Source organism: Pelobates fuscus, chromosome 1 (assembly GCF_036172605.1).
Source record: "Pelobates fuscus isolate aPelFus1 chromosome 1, aPelFus1.pri, whole genome shotgun sequence".
NCBI classification, from domain to species: Eukaryota; Metazoa; Chordata; class Amphibia; order Anura; family Pelobatidae; genus Pelobates; species Pelobates fuscus.
The window spans coordinates 373778642-373795594 of NC_086317.1; the positions used below are offsets into that span (position 1 = coordinate 373778642).

General features: G+C 38.7%; 1 protein-coding gene across 1 annotated transcript in view; it reads right to left on the reverse strand.

The window, feature by feature from the left end:
* The window catches only part of VWA8 (von Willebrand factor A domain containing 8), a 376054-nt gene that overhangs the window by 269377 nt on the left and 89724 nt on the right, over positions 1–16953 (reverse strand). The window contains exons 11-15 of the mRNA XM_063425968.1: positions 15462–15590; positions 12070–12204; positions 10516–10593; positions 6041–6201; positions 1695–1808 (exon numbers count right to left, since the gene is read on the reverse strand). Coding sequence (XP_063282038.1) covers positions 1695–1808; positions 6041–6201; positions 10516–10593; positions 12070–12204; positions 15462–15590 — 617 coding nt within the window. The remainder of the gene's footprint in view (positions 1–1694; positions 1809–6040; positions 6202–10515; positions 10594–12069; positions 12205–15461; positions 15591–16953) is intronic.

Below are 16953 nucleotides of genomic sequence, written 5' to 3' on the forward strand. Positions count from 1 at the left end.
AGCTATAAAACCTGCTGTCCAGATGCTAGTAACATACACCCCCTACAAGAACCAGAATTTACAGAAAGGGGTGTCATAGTATATTTAAATAATAATAATTAAAAATAATAATAATAAAGTGGGACATGAATAATAGGGGCTATTATAAAAAAAAATGAGACAAAGGATACACGACACCCCCCTGTCCAACAATAAAAAAAAAAAAATGCAACACAGGTGGAGGAAGCAGGGTGTGGAAAGCCCTTACAAGAGTTTCTCCCAAACTGTAACATTTCAGTCAGAGCACTCTAACTGGTGGGCAAGCCAACATCGGTCTGCACCAGGTGGCACTGATGGTAGCAAAGGAGCAGATTAAGATGCCCCCCCTTGTCTTTTGTAACAGTCCCTATCGGATGGTCACAGGTGAGGGCTGGGGGTTTCCACCCCCGTTATTTAATTATTGTGAATTTTTCAATTTGTCTGACCTTCTTCTGTAAATTGAGGGCACGGGGTTGTATGTTAATAGCGACTGGGCAGCAATTCCTGCAGATGCTTGTTATTCAGAAAGTTTATTTTTTTTTTGTTATTTACATTTTGTGGTGACTAGCTAGCAAGCACTGGCCAGTGGCCTGGTGGTTGTCCCTCACACACCACACCACCAAGGGTTATTAACTATTTGCCTGCTGGCTGCTAGTGGTCTGGACAAAATTCAGTTTCAACAAAAATTCTCACTATATATCTATATGTCAGAATTTTTGAGGTTGAAAAGAAAAATTTCCTAACAAAAATATTTAATGAAAAGAACCACAACATTCTTTCAGTGCACATGCCCATTTACTATGTTATTGAGGTGTATAAAACAGTACATTCACTGAGGTAGTATTTCCTAACATTGTTTAAAACAGACCCAAATTACCTACATTGGCATTAGCCCTTTTTTTAGTTTTCGCATTTGGCTCGGTAATCCAATCCATTCTTCAATGGTAATACCATATCGTACATAGTTTAATTTGATAAAAAAAAAACCTTATTAGACTCTTCCTAGTGTTATACACGGTCTCTACTGCATTGGGGAAGGAAGTGCTGCTACATTAACCAATGTGAGGAGAGATTTGGAGCCTGGTCAATAGGATTTGGCTGTTCTAGCCACTGAAAGAGCATAGGGAAAGAACATATAAAATGTGCATTGCTAGAATAGTGATAAAAAGCCATAGCAAGTTTTAAAGGGCTCCTAAAAAACACACGTGTGGATACATTGGGAGCTTCTTAGCAAAACTGTAAAAAAAAGTCAATCAATTATTTAGTCAACATAAGGAAATGATTTTAGAAAAACAGTACTAGTAATAAATGAATGGAAATGTTGAAAATGTATCCACTTAACAGGAATGACTGGTTACTGGTGCCATTTGTATTTCTCTTTATTTTGTGCATATTAACGCTAATATTAATGAGAACAATCACAGTGAAATTATATACACTAACCGTTGCGCAACTCTGGGTCTGTTTGCAAGTTATTGAATAGCGTCATAGCCAGCACTGAAAAGCTATAAATATTTATAACAATGGTTCCCTACCAGGAAGCAACACCCACTAAGATTGACTGGCACAATCTAAGGGACGAAAGCACTGTAAATAGCATAGTATTCAAGCATGTGCAATTAACAGTGAGAGCTGAATGCATCATCAATAATGCAATACATTTTGTAGAAAATTACCTCTCTTGTAGCTGTTCATGAGAAAGCTGTAATTCCTCTTTTAAATATTGATACCTGTCTTCTCTAAGTAACCTGGTGCCGTCGTAAAGAGTCAGCTCTCTGTCATGGATTAATCTGCAAGTGAAGTGGAAAAAACGAAAATCAATTGTTTAATTACAATAAAACCTTTCTCTGCCATTGTATCACAAGTACTTCAAACTAAATGCTTTCTTTAACACCAACATTTCCATTTCTAGAGAAAACATGCCTCAGTAATGTGAGAGAGGGAATAAAGGCATGGAAAGATGACATTATTTTTATTTATAATAATTTGGTAATTTACAGTCATTTGGCATGGAATATTTCAAAACATTTTAATTGCAACGTGAGCACAGAAGTTTAAATTCCAAATATCAAAATGAAATAAAGCTCAGTGATATTTCCATTTTTATCAAATATATAAAACAGAATAAAGTGTATTGTATAACTATATGGCCTTTCTTTCTGCACATCTCACATTGCAATGGGACAAAGGTAGTCAAACTACAGATGAATTAAACAACTTGTTTAACGGTGTTATAAAAAATGAGCATTCAGCATGTAAAACAATGCTGGTCTCTCCATTTTGAGTGGGAGATACTAACTTGTTTGTGATGGTCGCACCACAGGGTACATGCACCACTTATGCACTTCATGATGCATGCCACCCTGTATGGCGACCATTACAAGTGCTATTACAAAGTTACCACTAAACATATTAGAGGGGTACTCTAGCCATCATAACTATAGCCCATTATAGTGGCTATGGTGGTAGAAGAATCCGGTTTCCCAGCAAGGGAACAAACCATTTTGCAGCCTGTCCCACTTGGCTGGAGCCAGGTCTCCTCTGTAGGTAGGATTCCTACATCCAACTTCTGCAGAGCTGCATTAGACTGATACCAATCCCACGCTCATTCTCTGTCTGAAAGTGAATGCCCCTCTGCGAACAGAAATATGTACAGAACTGAGATTAGCAAGCCCAGAATTCCTGTTCCGGGGGCTGGCTATAGAGGTACAAATGATGCTGCCAGTGTGGAAGTTACACCTGTGGCAGCAAAGAGATCAAATTCAGTATGTGCAGCATTTCGCAGTGAAACTCTGCAAAAACAGACACTGGGCACTATGACCACTTCAAAACTCTGAGGTGGTCAAGGTGTTTGTAGCAACCCTTTAACGTAACAGTCTCAGCAGACCAAATTTACAATTCTTTAATTTAAAGCTATAATTCATTCACTGCAAAATTTGTCTTAAAACATTCAAAAAAATAATTGAAATTCTGGACTTGTGAAGCATTTTAACAAACAGAACTAATAAATGGATCGTGAGAGGTTTGTTAGCGTTACAACTTCTATAGAAATTATTATAAGTAAAATGTGGTGTTTTTTTATTTTTTTTTAATTTTCTTCTTATGTAATATGGGGTTATGCATACATATAGGGTATGAGAAGCAACTCTATCAGTCCCTTAAAGAAATTTGCCCTTAATTAAAAAGTATTAAAACACAGTCAAACGGGGGCGGCGCCTCACTTCCAGTGCAGATGGATGCATCAAGGGACTTTTAAGGTTATACTAGCACCAACTGCCGTCATACAATCCCCGTGAACTACCTCACCCACCTCCGGAGACCCCCCACAGACACAAACCGTAGGCGGAGGGAGAAAATCCAAACATGGCTCAGCGGTAGCCCCAATATTCTGCAACCGCGCAGAGAGAGGCCCGCCAGGTGCAGATGAACCGCCAGAATTGGACTCCGACTTGGAGAGGATCCGAGCCACACCCGCGACTCATCCTCCGTTACCAGGAAAGACCTGAAGGTGCTGCTGAGAGACATAAACGCTAACATGGAATTGGCGAAACACCCCGCCCCGATCAAAGAAGGTCTTAAAGATCTTACCAGGCACATAGTTGCAATGGAAGACAAAATTGAGGAAATAACAGCCACTATCTACAACCATGATAAAGCGATCCAAGAACTGCAAGACCAACTGCGCAGTCTGGAAGACGCACATGAAGATCTCAACAATAGGTCTCGGAGGAACAATATCAGGATTCGAGGTCTACCCGAATCAGTTACAGCAGACATGCTATACTCAGCAGTCAGGGAAACATTTTTCGGCCTGCTACCTGAAGCACCATCCGCCGAGCTGCTCCTAAACTGCGTCCACAGAGCCCTATGGACTCCCTCAGCACAGGCAAATCAGCCAAGAGACGTCATTGTGCGCCTCCACTATTTTCATGTTAAAGTAAAAATGAAGGCGGCTAGAGATACCCACCTGCACGTAGAGGGACACCAAATCCAATTCTATCTACTTAGCCCCGAGCGCGCTTCACAAACAAAGAGAGCTTCGACCTCTAACGCAAGCCCTCTCTCAGCAAACACTTAGGTATGCCTGGGGACACCGCTTTAAGCTAATTGTACACAAAGACGAGCAAACCAACACCTTGCATGAGGTTTCAGAAGCACAGGGATTTGCTATGCAACTGGGACTCCCACGCGTAAACATAGAAGCGCACCAGCTCTACCCAGGTAATCCAGCAATCAGGAATGGCGCGGCTGCGCTAACCGACGCAGGAGACCCTAGCGACATGATCAGCAGGACCTAGGGAGTCCCCGCAGCCCTTTTCCCTTAAAGGCCTTTTGGAGCATTAAGCCGATGGACTCACGCCACCACAACACATAGGAGAACACGGACTCCAACTGATGACTCCACAACACAAGAGGCCCATGAGATAAGCGGGTAATTTATTGCCAACCTAATACTCACCTGACCATACATTCCATGGCATCCCTTCCCCTGCTCTTCTCCCTTCACTTCTCCCTGCCAGGCCTCCCCCCCCCCCTTTTCTCTTGGTGCGGCGATGGGATGGGGGACAGTGGGGGTACCCGGCATGTGTGTAAAAGCTCCCTGTGGAAGGTGCAGAATTCTAATGATCCAGAAAGCTAATACTTGCTTCATGCAATCCCTAGCACATAATTGACCCCAGAGAGGGGTGGGTTTGGGGAACCACATAGGGACCAAATCTCCAGTCCCTAGCCTAGCACCCCCTAGAGTCATCAACCTCAGACCATTTATATGAAAGGTCCTTGAGACATGGGAGCAAAGCCAACTGGTACTACCCTGAGACCCCTTACTGGTACTAGGGAGGGCCAAAATTAGAGGCAAAACTACACAAGCTGGATATCGAGCTCCACTTTCACTTCCGAAGTTTCATTTCACCTCTTCTTTCCTATCCTCCCCTTGCTGAACCCCAAAGCTAACCTCTCCTACTCTTAAATCCACCCTATACTTATCCTAGGCCTCTGACACAGACTTGAGATGGCCACACTAAAAAATAAAACTAGCATAAAATCAATTAGCCTTCACTTACTATACACCATGTAAACCATGTCAAAATGACGGCAGTCCAGTCCAAGGCCAGAAAACTGTCACTGACCGATAACCATACTAAGGGAATTCACACAGGGACCCATGACTTAATAGCGACTAAACACCATACACAGGCACTCTCGAATCCCTACACCCAAAACAGGACAGAATGGGGGAACGGATGAAAACAGCCGAACACAACAGGCACCCCCACAAAAGTGATTGCTACCTTGTATGTGAACGGTCAAGCACCACAATGCTATCAACAGGAATACTAGCACTTATCAAACGTTAGCAACAACCGCACACTACTTGTAATTGTAAAAAAACACATTTAGCAAAAGTGAAAAAAAGGCCTTTGGATTTTTGGAAAAGGCTCATAAAGGGTTTAATAAAGAGCAATTATTAGGAAAAACAGTAAATGCTTCTAAGAAATATAAATATTTTTGCTGATTGTTGCATATTTGAAATTTTAGCCCACAATTGCACTTTATATATTTCTCTTCATAACGGTTTTTTTTTTTTTTTTTAATCATCAAATAGTTTCTCCATTTAGGAGGGACATCTCTGCCGATTATTGTAATGCAGAGCACATAAAATAAGTCCCAAAGAAGTCTGAAATGTGTCTCTTGTGCAGAGAGAACCTGCCTGCGTTTTGGTTCTGGACTGCCCTTACAGTTATGATCAGTCTGATATGCTTCAGGAAATGTTCTCTTTGTAATGGCACAAGTGAGCAAAAACTATTTTGACACCTGATATGGGATATACCGAAGGGCAAGTTACTGAGCTCAGTGTTCTCATATTCTCTGTTTTTGTTATGAGCAAATAAAACAAGATTACAAAATTAGGCGTGGTCTTTTTAGTTTGACTTACTCATAATTTACACACGATTTCTTAATTTTTTTTTGAATATATTTACAAAATACGTGCTTTAAAATCCTCCTCTAAGCATGTACTGACCTTTGAAGAATGGATAAAGTTCCCGGATTCACACGATGGATCCCATCAAGGATGACAAGTTTCCCTTCTAGAGCAGCTGTAACAAGTGGAGACTGTCGCCAGGCAGTGTCTCCATTTTGTAGAGTGTATCGCTGCTGTAGCAAATCCCTGGCTGTCATATCCTACATGGATCAAGGCAACAGTATACATTTCAAACAATGAAAACATGTCATCTATGAACTGCACTAGCAATCACAAAGTACGTGCCATTCATCTGACAGAATATCCCTGATAATTTGATCAAATACTGTTTTTATTAACAAGTTTCGAATATTATATTTAACAAGAAACAATACGAAGAAACAATAATATAAGAAAACATGAAGAAAAATTCATGCCTCAGGATGTTTACTGTATCAGATGGCAGTCTGAATGCTAATTCACAACGTCTATTCTCTAGTACAGAGTGTAAAACCTCTCTTATAGTTGGTAACTTAGCGGTTTTCCAATAACGAGGGATGGTTGATGTAGCCTAAATTAAGGTAATCCCAAATTTATTTATTTATTGTATTCAGGCAAATCAGTAGGGGTTTGTTTGTATAAACAGAGTTTGGGTGATAAAGCTACAGTTGGGTCAGTAATGGCTTTTGTTAAATCAAGAAAAGAATTCCAGTAGTAGGATGTAAGCTTGGGGCACGTCCACAGTATGTGACCCAACAAGCCTACTTGACAACATTTGCCTCCAGCATGCGTTTGTTTGCAACAATTGAACAATTGTCACTTAAAAAGTCTGGACGGGGTGAAATACCAGAGATAAATTGTATTATCTGCCTTCTTCCCCATTATTATCAAGAAAATCTATTAATTTTTACAGTAAAGCATGCACGAAAATAATGTTCACTACTTTAAGATTTCCACAACATAGATATGACAAAAATATGTTGGAGTCAGTCTTCTTTATCAAACCTAGTAGAATGGTTGTACATGTTTCTATTTTTTATTTTTTTTTAATATTGCATAATTTGTGAATTAATAAAATGAATAAGGTATAATAGATATAATAAAATATATTTGTAATATCAATCCCAATTGTGATACTGCTCAAAAATTAGCTGGACATTTGGGTTGAAATATATTTGTTTTTATCTTTTCCAATTACAAACATGTTTAGTGTGGTGTAATTCATTGACTTGCACCAGTTTTCACAGAATACCTGATTTCAGAGCATGAAGAAAAATCACGATTCTGTATAAATAGGCACAAACTGCTTAATCTTCCGCTTGGAAGAAGTAGAATACAACCGTTCCCTTCACACTTCAACACAATCACAGAACGTGGATCAAACTCATAACAATCATTCACGATTCAGTGGAGCACAAGGCTCCCCGGACAGCTGATCTGCATGTCTATGCAGGATGAACGACCAACAACTAGGGAACACACTCGTGATGTAGTAAAGAAATAAGGGCTTATATTACTTCTGTTTTCTTTTACTACAAATGTATTTATTTTCATTTTATTTTTGCATGCATGTATTGGCATAGCATGGTTTAATTCTCTAAAAAGGTAATTGTGGAGAAATTAGAAGGTATTTGCACATTGTAAACAAGAATAGCCAAGAAGAAAAATAAACTGTATTTTACCTTGAAACTTGCAATTCCCATGTCATTATTCCCAGTTTAGTAAATAAATAAGAAAAATGTATAGCAAATATTCTCTCAGTACGGTATTTACAATATTAAAGTCAAAACACTTCTAAAGAGCACATGGAGATGTGGGGCCAATGAATGCTCCTGGTGTCTATGCTTCTCAAGCAAAATTTACTGAGTTACACTTGCTGATGGGAGTTTCATTTTATAACAATTTGGCTTTTAACCACTCCCCGCCTCCACTACCTTAGTCAGAAAACTGGAAGATTCTGATTAGGAGCATCTTTTAGCCCTACTGGCCTAACTCCAGCTGAGATCACTCTCAGCCAATGAGCTAAGACCTGCACTGAAGGGCTAATCTCAGAAAGAGAGCTTCCATCTCTCTGGCTGAGGTAGTAGAGGTTGGGTCAGTACCTGGCAGACCCCATGTCTAAAACGGATTGACTATTTACAATGGGGTAGGAAGGGCACACCAGGGAACACAAAAAGTGATATGTTAATAAAGATGTTGCTCGTTGCAATGCATCTCTAATAGTCTATATACGGACATTTAAGTTGCACATCAAAACAAAACAGTAGTTGAGGGTTTCACAAAATAACCGGATTCATTTACTTTTTACAAGTCTGAGCAACAAACCCATCAGAGATTCCCCTCTCGCTATACACAAATGCCCTGTACAGCTTAACAAAATGTGTTTACTTTTGTGATAATCTTAACAATTTTCAGAAGATTATAGATCTTTAAATGCTTTGTAAAATAATAAAAATGGCAATTTGAATGGCAAAGATTTATATTCTGAATTTTCTACCACAAAGATTTACCACAACATGCCAACAATTGGTCTTATACTTTAGAACAGTAACATATTATTCGGCAAACAGACAACAGAATAAGTGTAGGCAGGTCGATCTCTGGGAATACATAAATACTGAACTGCGAAAAAAAAAATGTCTAGGTCCTGCAAAGTCAAGATAGAAAACGCACTCTTGGGTAACTGAGATCACAAGAGGGCACTGAGAGTGTGTTGATGTCTTATAGAGCCCTAAATTGAGTGTTAATGGAAGACTTCAAACATGACTCTAAAAAGATGTGCGACTAATGTCACCAAAATGACATCTGTGTGTACATCTGTGGCTTCAACATATGACAAGAGTCAGGACAGCTATACGATTATAGCATGGTGGAGCAGTCCATGTAAGAAAGAATGCCAGAATAGTGCACGCAGTGTGTATAGAAGTGTCCAGATGGTGCAGGGGTCGTGATATAGAAATGATGCTCACTGTACTACAATCAGCTAAACAATGGGTTTCTCTCAGTTTATTTCCCCTTTCAAAAGAAAAAGTGCTAAGTAGTTTTTGAGTTTTGTTTTACAGACAATAAAGTTAAATTTATGATTTCAGGCAGAATTTCCCTGTAATTTTCACGAGACCACCTTGCTTGATTTAGCTAAGAGGAAGATGGATTTACCAGCATGTTTATTTTGACGAATTTTCCGATTAAAATGTGTAAACATTTTCTACCCACTGAACAGTCTCTTTCAACATAAACATTTTTTTTCTCTGAGCTTCAAACAGCAGTGTGCACTGTCGAAAATGATAGCTCCTGAACTATCATAGCAGCTAGGTCTTATAATTAGACAGATTACAGCACAGAAGGGGATACTGCTCTTTCAAGTGTTCAGTCTAAATATAGAACTATTTTACAGGACAGGAAGATCTACCAGAACAAAAATGACTTTAAGCAGAATTAGGCTGCATTTGTGACTAATACACTGAAAATATTATATATTAGTCAGTGAAGCAATGAAACATTTCCTGTACTCCTTAGAATGGCAAGCCAAAGCTGACTAATGTCACGGTACATGTACCCATTAAAGAGACACTACAGGCACCCAGATCACTTCAGCTCAATGAAGTGGTCTGGGTGCAGTGTCCCTTTCTCCTTAACCCTACAAGTGAAAACATTAAGAATGCTTCTATTGGCTCTTTGCATGAGGACATCCAGTGTTTAGAAAATCCCCATAGGAAAGCAATGTGTCACTGCTTTCCTATGGGGAAGGCCTAATATACCTGCACATTAGGTCCCCCCATCACTAATGTTGAAGAAGACAGATAGATCGAGGGACCTGGTAACTGGTTAGTGAAAAAATGCTTTTTTATTCACCATGGTGGCGGCACGGGGGCAGAAAGACACGATATTATGAGAAATAAAGTTTTGTATTGCTAACATCATAGAGTTCCTTTAAGAACTGTGAGATGGGCTAACAGCTCTTTCAGTTCCAGTTTCACTTCAGTGTTAAATTATTATTATTATCTGATTTCCAGTTATACACTGGGGTTATTTAACAAGTAACTGACAAAAATAATATTGATAGGCACACGAGGTAGAGAAATATTACAATCTACGGGACTAGGTATGGTAATAGGTATGAAGCAGTGGTTGTTATATTTTCATTTTGAAAAAAAGAGTCAAGGTATTTTGGTAGAAATAATGTAGAACATATAATTCACTATGGAGTTGGTAATTTATCAGTAAGTAAATGATGGGTTCACTTGATCAATACACTGCAGCTATACATACTTGGCTAAAATGACATGAGTGCACTTAAGAGAATAACATGTTATTTATATATAGCAATATTTCATTTACGCATTCCATCACAGAGTATAGAACCCTAGGTTATCATAAAAAACTGCAATGTGAGTCTGTAGGTGAGAAAGAGAGTGGGTGAAAAGGAGAGAGACAGATGTGTGCATTTGTTCCTATAAGTTTTATAAAGATATTTTATAACCCAATGTAACTAGTATATCCTCAGTTTCACTCTACAAGCAGCAGTAAAAGATTACCTGGTACAACATTATAGGTTCTACTTCATATCCCAGCATCTCGGCAATTTCTTTAGCAATCACAGTTTTACCACATCCCTAAGAAAAAGAAAATATAGATATTTATTGACCAAGCACCATGTAACAAAAGAAAAGCAGGGGCAGCATTGTCTAGATTGCAGCTTTCCAAACGTTTGCTCTCCACAGCTTAGATAAAAAAAAAAGCTAATGGCCGTTCTGGCACCACCTGATACCGCTGATCTGTGGCATATCGCTTAAACTCTGTCAGTTATACTGGGCTTTTACACAAGAGTCAGATAACTAAATGTCGCAGTGTAATCTTGCCTATGCTGGGCACACTTCGAAGAGGTCTCCAAGACCAACCACTTTAGGTCCTACCTGGAGACTGAGGATAGGAGAGGTGGCCAGTCTTGACACAGGTTAACCTACAAAGGTGAATGTACTCTGAAGTTATCCCAAGATTGCTGGCTAAGCTTTCCGATGACTTCTTTTTAAAAATCATGTGTCTAAAACCTGGATCTGCAAGCCCAGACCCAATGTGGAGACCAAAGTAGTATGGGCCAAGCTGCTCTGAGTACCATCATGTGCAAATATGAAGGGCATATAAATCTCCTTTGGCTTTTCCACACAAGACCAAGCTCATCAAAACAAGTCGGTGGAAGGTTGCCGGGATCCACACAGAACATTACCCTATGTTGGGAATCTGACTTCTCTTTCAATAGCAATGATGGGCTATAATATCCCTAGGCCTCAACTACTATCAGCCCATATGACCTCTGCGGCACTTGGCACAGGGATCAGTTATGAGAATATGCTTTGCCCCAATGGGAATTGCTGAAATGTATATATTTTTCCCTGGATTGATCTCCTGGCCTCCATAAACTCCTAATAATCCCTCCAAAGATGGTATATGCAGCCTACTATGTTTATACTCAGTTACCCTGGTTTATCAAAAGCAGTTTAAATCTCTACATTTTAATCCTAAAATATTGCTGACATTTTTGGGGGATTCAGCAACCATACCCGATTTTATTTCTTCATTATATTTACTCAGCCATTAACTTAGTCTTGAATGCATACTCTTTGCTTTCTTACTTTTTAAAAATGCATTTGTAATGTTACTCTTATACCTGGATTGTTTATTAACTATACGTTCCTATTGTGCAATAAAAATAACATTTTGTTATGCATTCTGAAAACTTAAAACTGCATTCACTTTATCTAGATTCACACAGTGCAGCAACATTGGAGCACCCTCAAGTTTACAGTGGAACACAATGGAGTGCAGTCAGAGATCATAGTCTTGAAGGCTTCGCGTTGTGCTATAGAACATTACTAAGTGCAAAATAAGAATAAACTATTTTTAAAATTTTGCAGAGAAACATAACACATTATGAAATATAACATTATCAACACTTTGCATAAACATATATATTATATACTTCTAATAAGTGGTAGAATATATATTCAGTTTTTACAAGATACATAATTCATTAATTTTAAGATCAACTTTTCACTATACAAAGCATATGAAACAATGTTAAATCGCCTTACTTTCCCTCCAATCAGACATATGTCTTTAACCATATGAGACTGCATCATCTCGGCGAGCAGCATTTCATGGTTTTGGGTCCTTACAAAGTTTTGCTGCCCTGTGTCCTGCTTCAGTGGCATAGCACCTCTTGGGACCTGTGTATAAATAAAGCATATATATGGCAATACAGGGAAAATATACCCTCCATTACTAGAAGATACACTAAAGCAGAGTAATTTGAAAACTGTTTATGTGCAACAAACACTTTGGAGTAGTCGTGGGACCCCAATGAATTAAATACCCACTTTGAGACAGTTTTAGATGTGAGAAAAACAAACCCTAAATAAATAACACTAAATTCTAAATAAGAAATTGTATCTTTTGCTTCTACTATCAGTCCACTCTTTTAACATTTTTTTTATTTATTTACAAATACCTACACTGTGACATTCCCTGGGGCCAAATAGATGCCATTCTCTAGAGATCCTGTTCGATAGCAAGAAATCCATTGATTCCAGCAGCACAGCTGTAATAATTTTAAATATCCCACTTAGCTTTACCTCTCCACGGAGTGGGCTATTGGCTGCTCTGTTTATTATTTACCCTAATGGGCAAAAAAGCTTGACGCAGATCTGGGGCCTACCTCAACACTGACTCCCGAGATCCCAATCCCTTCCCTGGATGAAAATCATTACCTGGCACACAGCACCTAAACGATGGGATGCAGATCCCAAAAACCGCAAGTAAGTGTGAGTAAAGACACTCGGGGCAACTAAACAGAATATCCATAAAGTACTACTGGATCTTAAGATCTTCGCACCAGATATTGACTTGGTCGAGGCAAACATCCAGGCAGTGATCGCTCAGACACAGGCCTCTGAAGAGGACATTCTTGACATACAACAAGACGTGTCCGCTATGCGAGAAAGTTAGCAAAAAGTTCAGGTATCCCGGTCTGCCCTAACATTTTGAGTAAACCTGCAGGTTGACCACAGCTGGCACACTGGAAAAGAATAATTCAACTGATTTACCACATTATCTTCAAGGCCTCACCACTTCGCTTCTTCCACCAAGTCAGGCCCCAAAAATTCTTTCAAATTAACAAACCTCTAAAAGCTCCCCCATCACTTTCCCGGGATGTAATAGTCCTGTGTCAGTCAATCTCAGAAAAGAAAATGTATTATGGTAGCTGTACACGGCAAGACACCATACAATTTAGACATCTGGACATCTTGGTGTTCTTAACACTATACCTAGTTTATGCACGTGTTCCCATAAAACTTCAGGAGCTCTTTTTTTGTTCTATTCCACGGCCAAGTGCTTGCCGCCATGTGTTGCGGCCCATGCAGATTAACCGCCGGGGCTGCATTGAAGGGGTCTGTGCTGTTATGGCCACCCAATGGAAATTAATTTCATAGGGGCCCGGTCAGCACTGCTCTTTAACAGTGCGACCAGGACCTCTGTGATGATGTCAGCTGCTGCCACGCTGGGAGGAAGTGATTGCCTCGGTCACATCTCCGAGCAACCACGGGGAGCCGCGTGGGAGGAAGGAGAGGAAGGAATCAGAGTGGGAACTCTGACTTCCATCAGCCTGAGCCACTGGACCCCAGAGAAAGTCACCCTCCTGTACCTAGAAGGGAGGAAACAGGAGGGTGACTTAAACATTTTGTAAATGTGTGTGTATGTATGTGTGTGTGTCTGTATGAATGTTTCTCTGTATGTGTGTGTGTGTGTGTATATATATATATATATATATATATATATATATATATATATATATATATACGTCTGTATACGTGTGTGTGTGTGTATGTGTGTGTGTGTGTATATATATATATATGTGTGTCTGTCTGTGTCTGTATATGTGTGTGTGTGTGTGTGTGTGTGTTTGTATGTATGTGTGCCTGTATGTATGTGTCTGCATGTGTATCTGTTTGTCTGCATGTGTGTGGGGGGGACAACGTATGGGAGGGGGACATATGTACCGTATTCCTCTACACAATATAAAATTATATTTACAAAGAGACTCACTAATCACTAAGTTAATTATATTTGAGTTCTAAAAAAAATAAAATAATATATCAATAATTTGGAACTCAGTGTTTGTTGTTTCCTACTAAGTTTATAGTTGATATGATGCACTTCAGTTGTACTTTACTTTTTCTATTATTTAAAAAATAGGCCTGATTATTCTGTGTGTGACTGTCAGCAGAATCGCAAGTCCATAATGTCTCTGTAATTTTCTTTCAGTTACTCTGCCACTGTATATGTATGTCAGTGATAAGCTATGACAATATTGTCACATTAATGCTTATCTTCTTATCTTTTGTATTTTTATGAGTGTCTCAACACAAATCAAATTGAAAAAGAAGTGGCATAATCACCAGTAGAATTCTTCTGCTGACTGAATTGATGACACGTAGATAAATCTCCACCTTTGTGTCACTAAGTGAAGCTTTTTATTGTTCGAGAGAAAAAAAAAGTGGTCAAATCACAACTGCTAGAGGTCATGCTTCTGCTGCCTAAGTTACCACCATTGCTTCCTCCGGATCGTGGACAAAACACACTACTTATGTCATATGCATTACAAAATGAAAAAGTGATAGCTGACCCAAAACGTTGTGCATTTCTAATGTACTACTAATAAATATGGGTTACTCCTACACATTCTAAAAATTCACTTGCATATAGTGTTTGGAATGATCTTGCAGCCCAGTGCAGAGTCTCCCATTTATCGGTAGTCTAGAGTGATTTTCTCCTGTGTTCCTGGGAAATGAAAAAATCCAGGATGGCAAGACATGGGTCTGGTCAGATCCAGGATAGCTGGAAGATAATATGGTTTCTTAATAAAAAAAAAATAATACCTTTTGAATAAGTACCCTGTAGCGCAAAATATGTTACAGTTTTTCGTGTTGTGTGTTTGTTTCGGTTTTCTGTTTTTTGCAAAGATGTAAAAGTCTGCAGTTTTCATTCCATCCAATGTGTACGTTTTTTAGGTTGTTGATGTGTGTTCACTACTTATATTCAGTTGAACAGTTCAGTACTGATTTTCTGAGTGCCACCCAAAAGATGGACAAAACAGTTGGCAAGTCATAAAACCCCAGCAGAGTGAGCTCCATCATTATTATAATGTATAAAGGGCAAAACAGATTCCGCATTGCTGTACAATAGGTGGGCTAACAAACAAGCAGTTGCAACAAGACAAATTGGTGGTAAAGGAACAGAAGGTGCTGAGGGTCCTGCTCAAACTAGCTTCATCATTTTTAATATACTTATTAAAATGTTAAGTTTAAAGCAGAAACACACTAATAGAATAAAATATTATCAACTACATTTTCTAGATTGTTTTCCCTTTAAATCCAAAGAATTAGTTCAGTGAGGTGCCTGTCATGTGTAAAATAAATATGCTAACCTGTATAGAGATGTTCTTGTCTCCAACATGAAAATTCACTCTAGCTAATGAACTACCAGTATCTGCTGCTTCAATGTTCACAATCCTCTGGGGAACGGGAGATGTTCCAGAGTCTGCCAGCTCAAATCTCTGTAAAACATGATAGTGTTTCAGTTACCAAAACACAGAAACTTATGCTAACACAATGGTATTCTTAGAGTAACCTGAATGCAACAGATCAATTAATCAGATGAAAAAGAAGGAAAATGTTAGCTCAATGTTTGACACAAACACATATACATGATTATATGTACCTTCTGTAGCTTGCTTTCATTTGATAAAAATGCCAAATGGCAGTTATAACAGCATGTAACATGACAGCATTGTACCACTAAACCCACAATTCTTAAAGGGGCACTATAGTCACCAAAACAACTTTAGCTTAATGAAGCAGTTTTGGTGTGTAGATCATGCTGCTGCAGTCTCACTGCTCAATTCTCTGCCATTTGGGAGTTAAATCACTCGGTTTATGCAGCCCTAAACACACCTTCCTTCATGTGACTTACACAGCCTTTCTAAACACTTCCTGTAACGAGTCATCTAATGTTTACACTTCCTGTATTGAAAATAGAGTTTAATTTAGAATTATTTATCTCCTACTCTGTTAATAGCTTTCTAGATCCGGCAGGAGCCTCTTGTATGTAATTAAAGTTCAATTTACAGAGCAGGAAATAAAAACTTTTAATGTAAGTTACATCTGATTGAAAGTGAAACCATTTCTTTTCATGCAGGCTACATGAGTCACAGTCAGTGGAGGTGTGGCTACGCCTACGTAAACAGAAACAAAAGGGTTTTAACTCCTAAATGGTGGAGAATTGAGTGGTGAGACTTCAGGGACATGATCTATACACTAAAACCGCTTCATTAAGCTTAAGTTGTTTTGATGACTATAGTGTCCCTTTAACAGAGTTCGCACAGCAAAAAAGGTTCCAGTTCATAGGATCTTGAATGCAGAACTAGAATTAGAGGGAACAAATGTATGGAGAGACATTAAAAACAGGACTAGGAGAAACACTATACAATATAGTGGAAATATCCGGGAGCCATTAAACCTTATCAGTAGACATAATTGATACAGTGGATAAATATAAAAATAGATAGTAAAATATATGAAAAGGGGAAAATTAATAAATCCTGTATTAAAAAAAAAAAAAGTCCAATAAAATATTCAATAAGTCCAATATAAATTTCAACAAGTGAACAATATATAGCATCAGTGTCACTCGCTTGTGAAAACAACACAGGGTTTAGTAACACCAATGGAAATTGATATACTTTTTAAAAAGATACAGTAGCTTTCCACAGCAAAAGAAATTAAGCAAATCAGTACAAGGAACTAATTGTAAAAAGAAAATAGCAATATGCGCTTGAGAGATAAGAAGGATTTCAAGAGTCAGCTCTACAAATATGAATACTTTATTCCAAAAGAGTAAAAATATGCAAACATACCGAA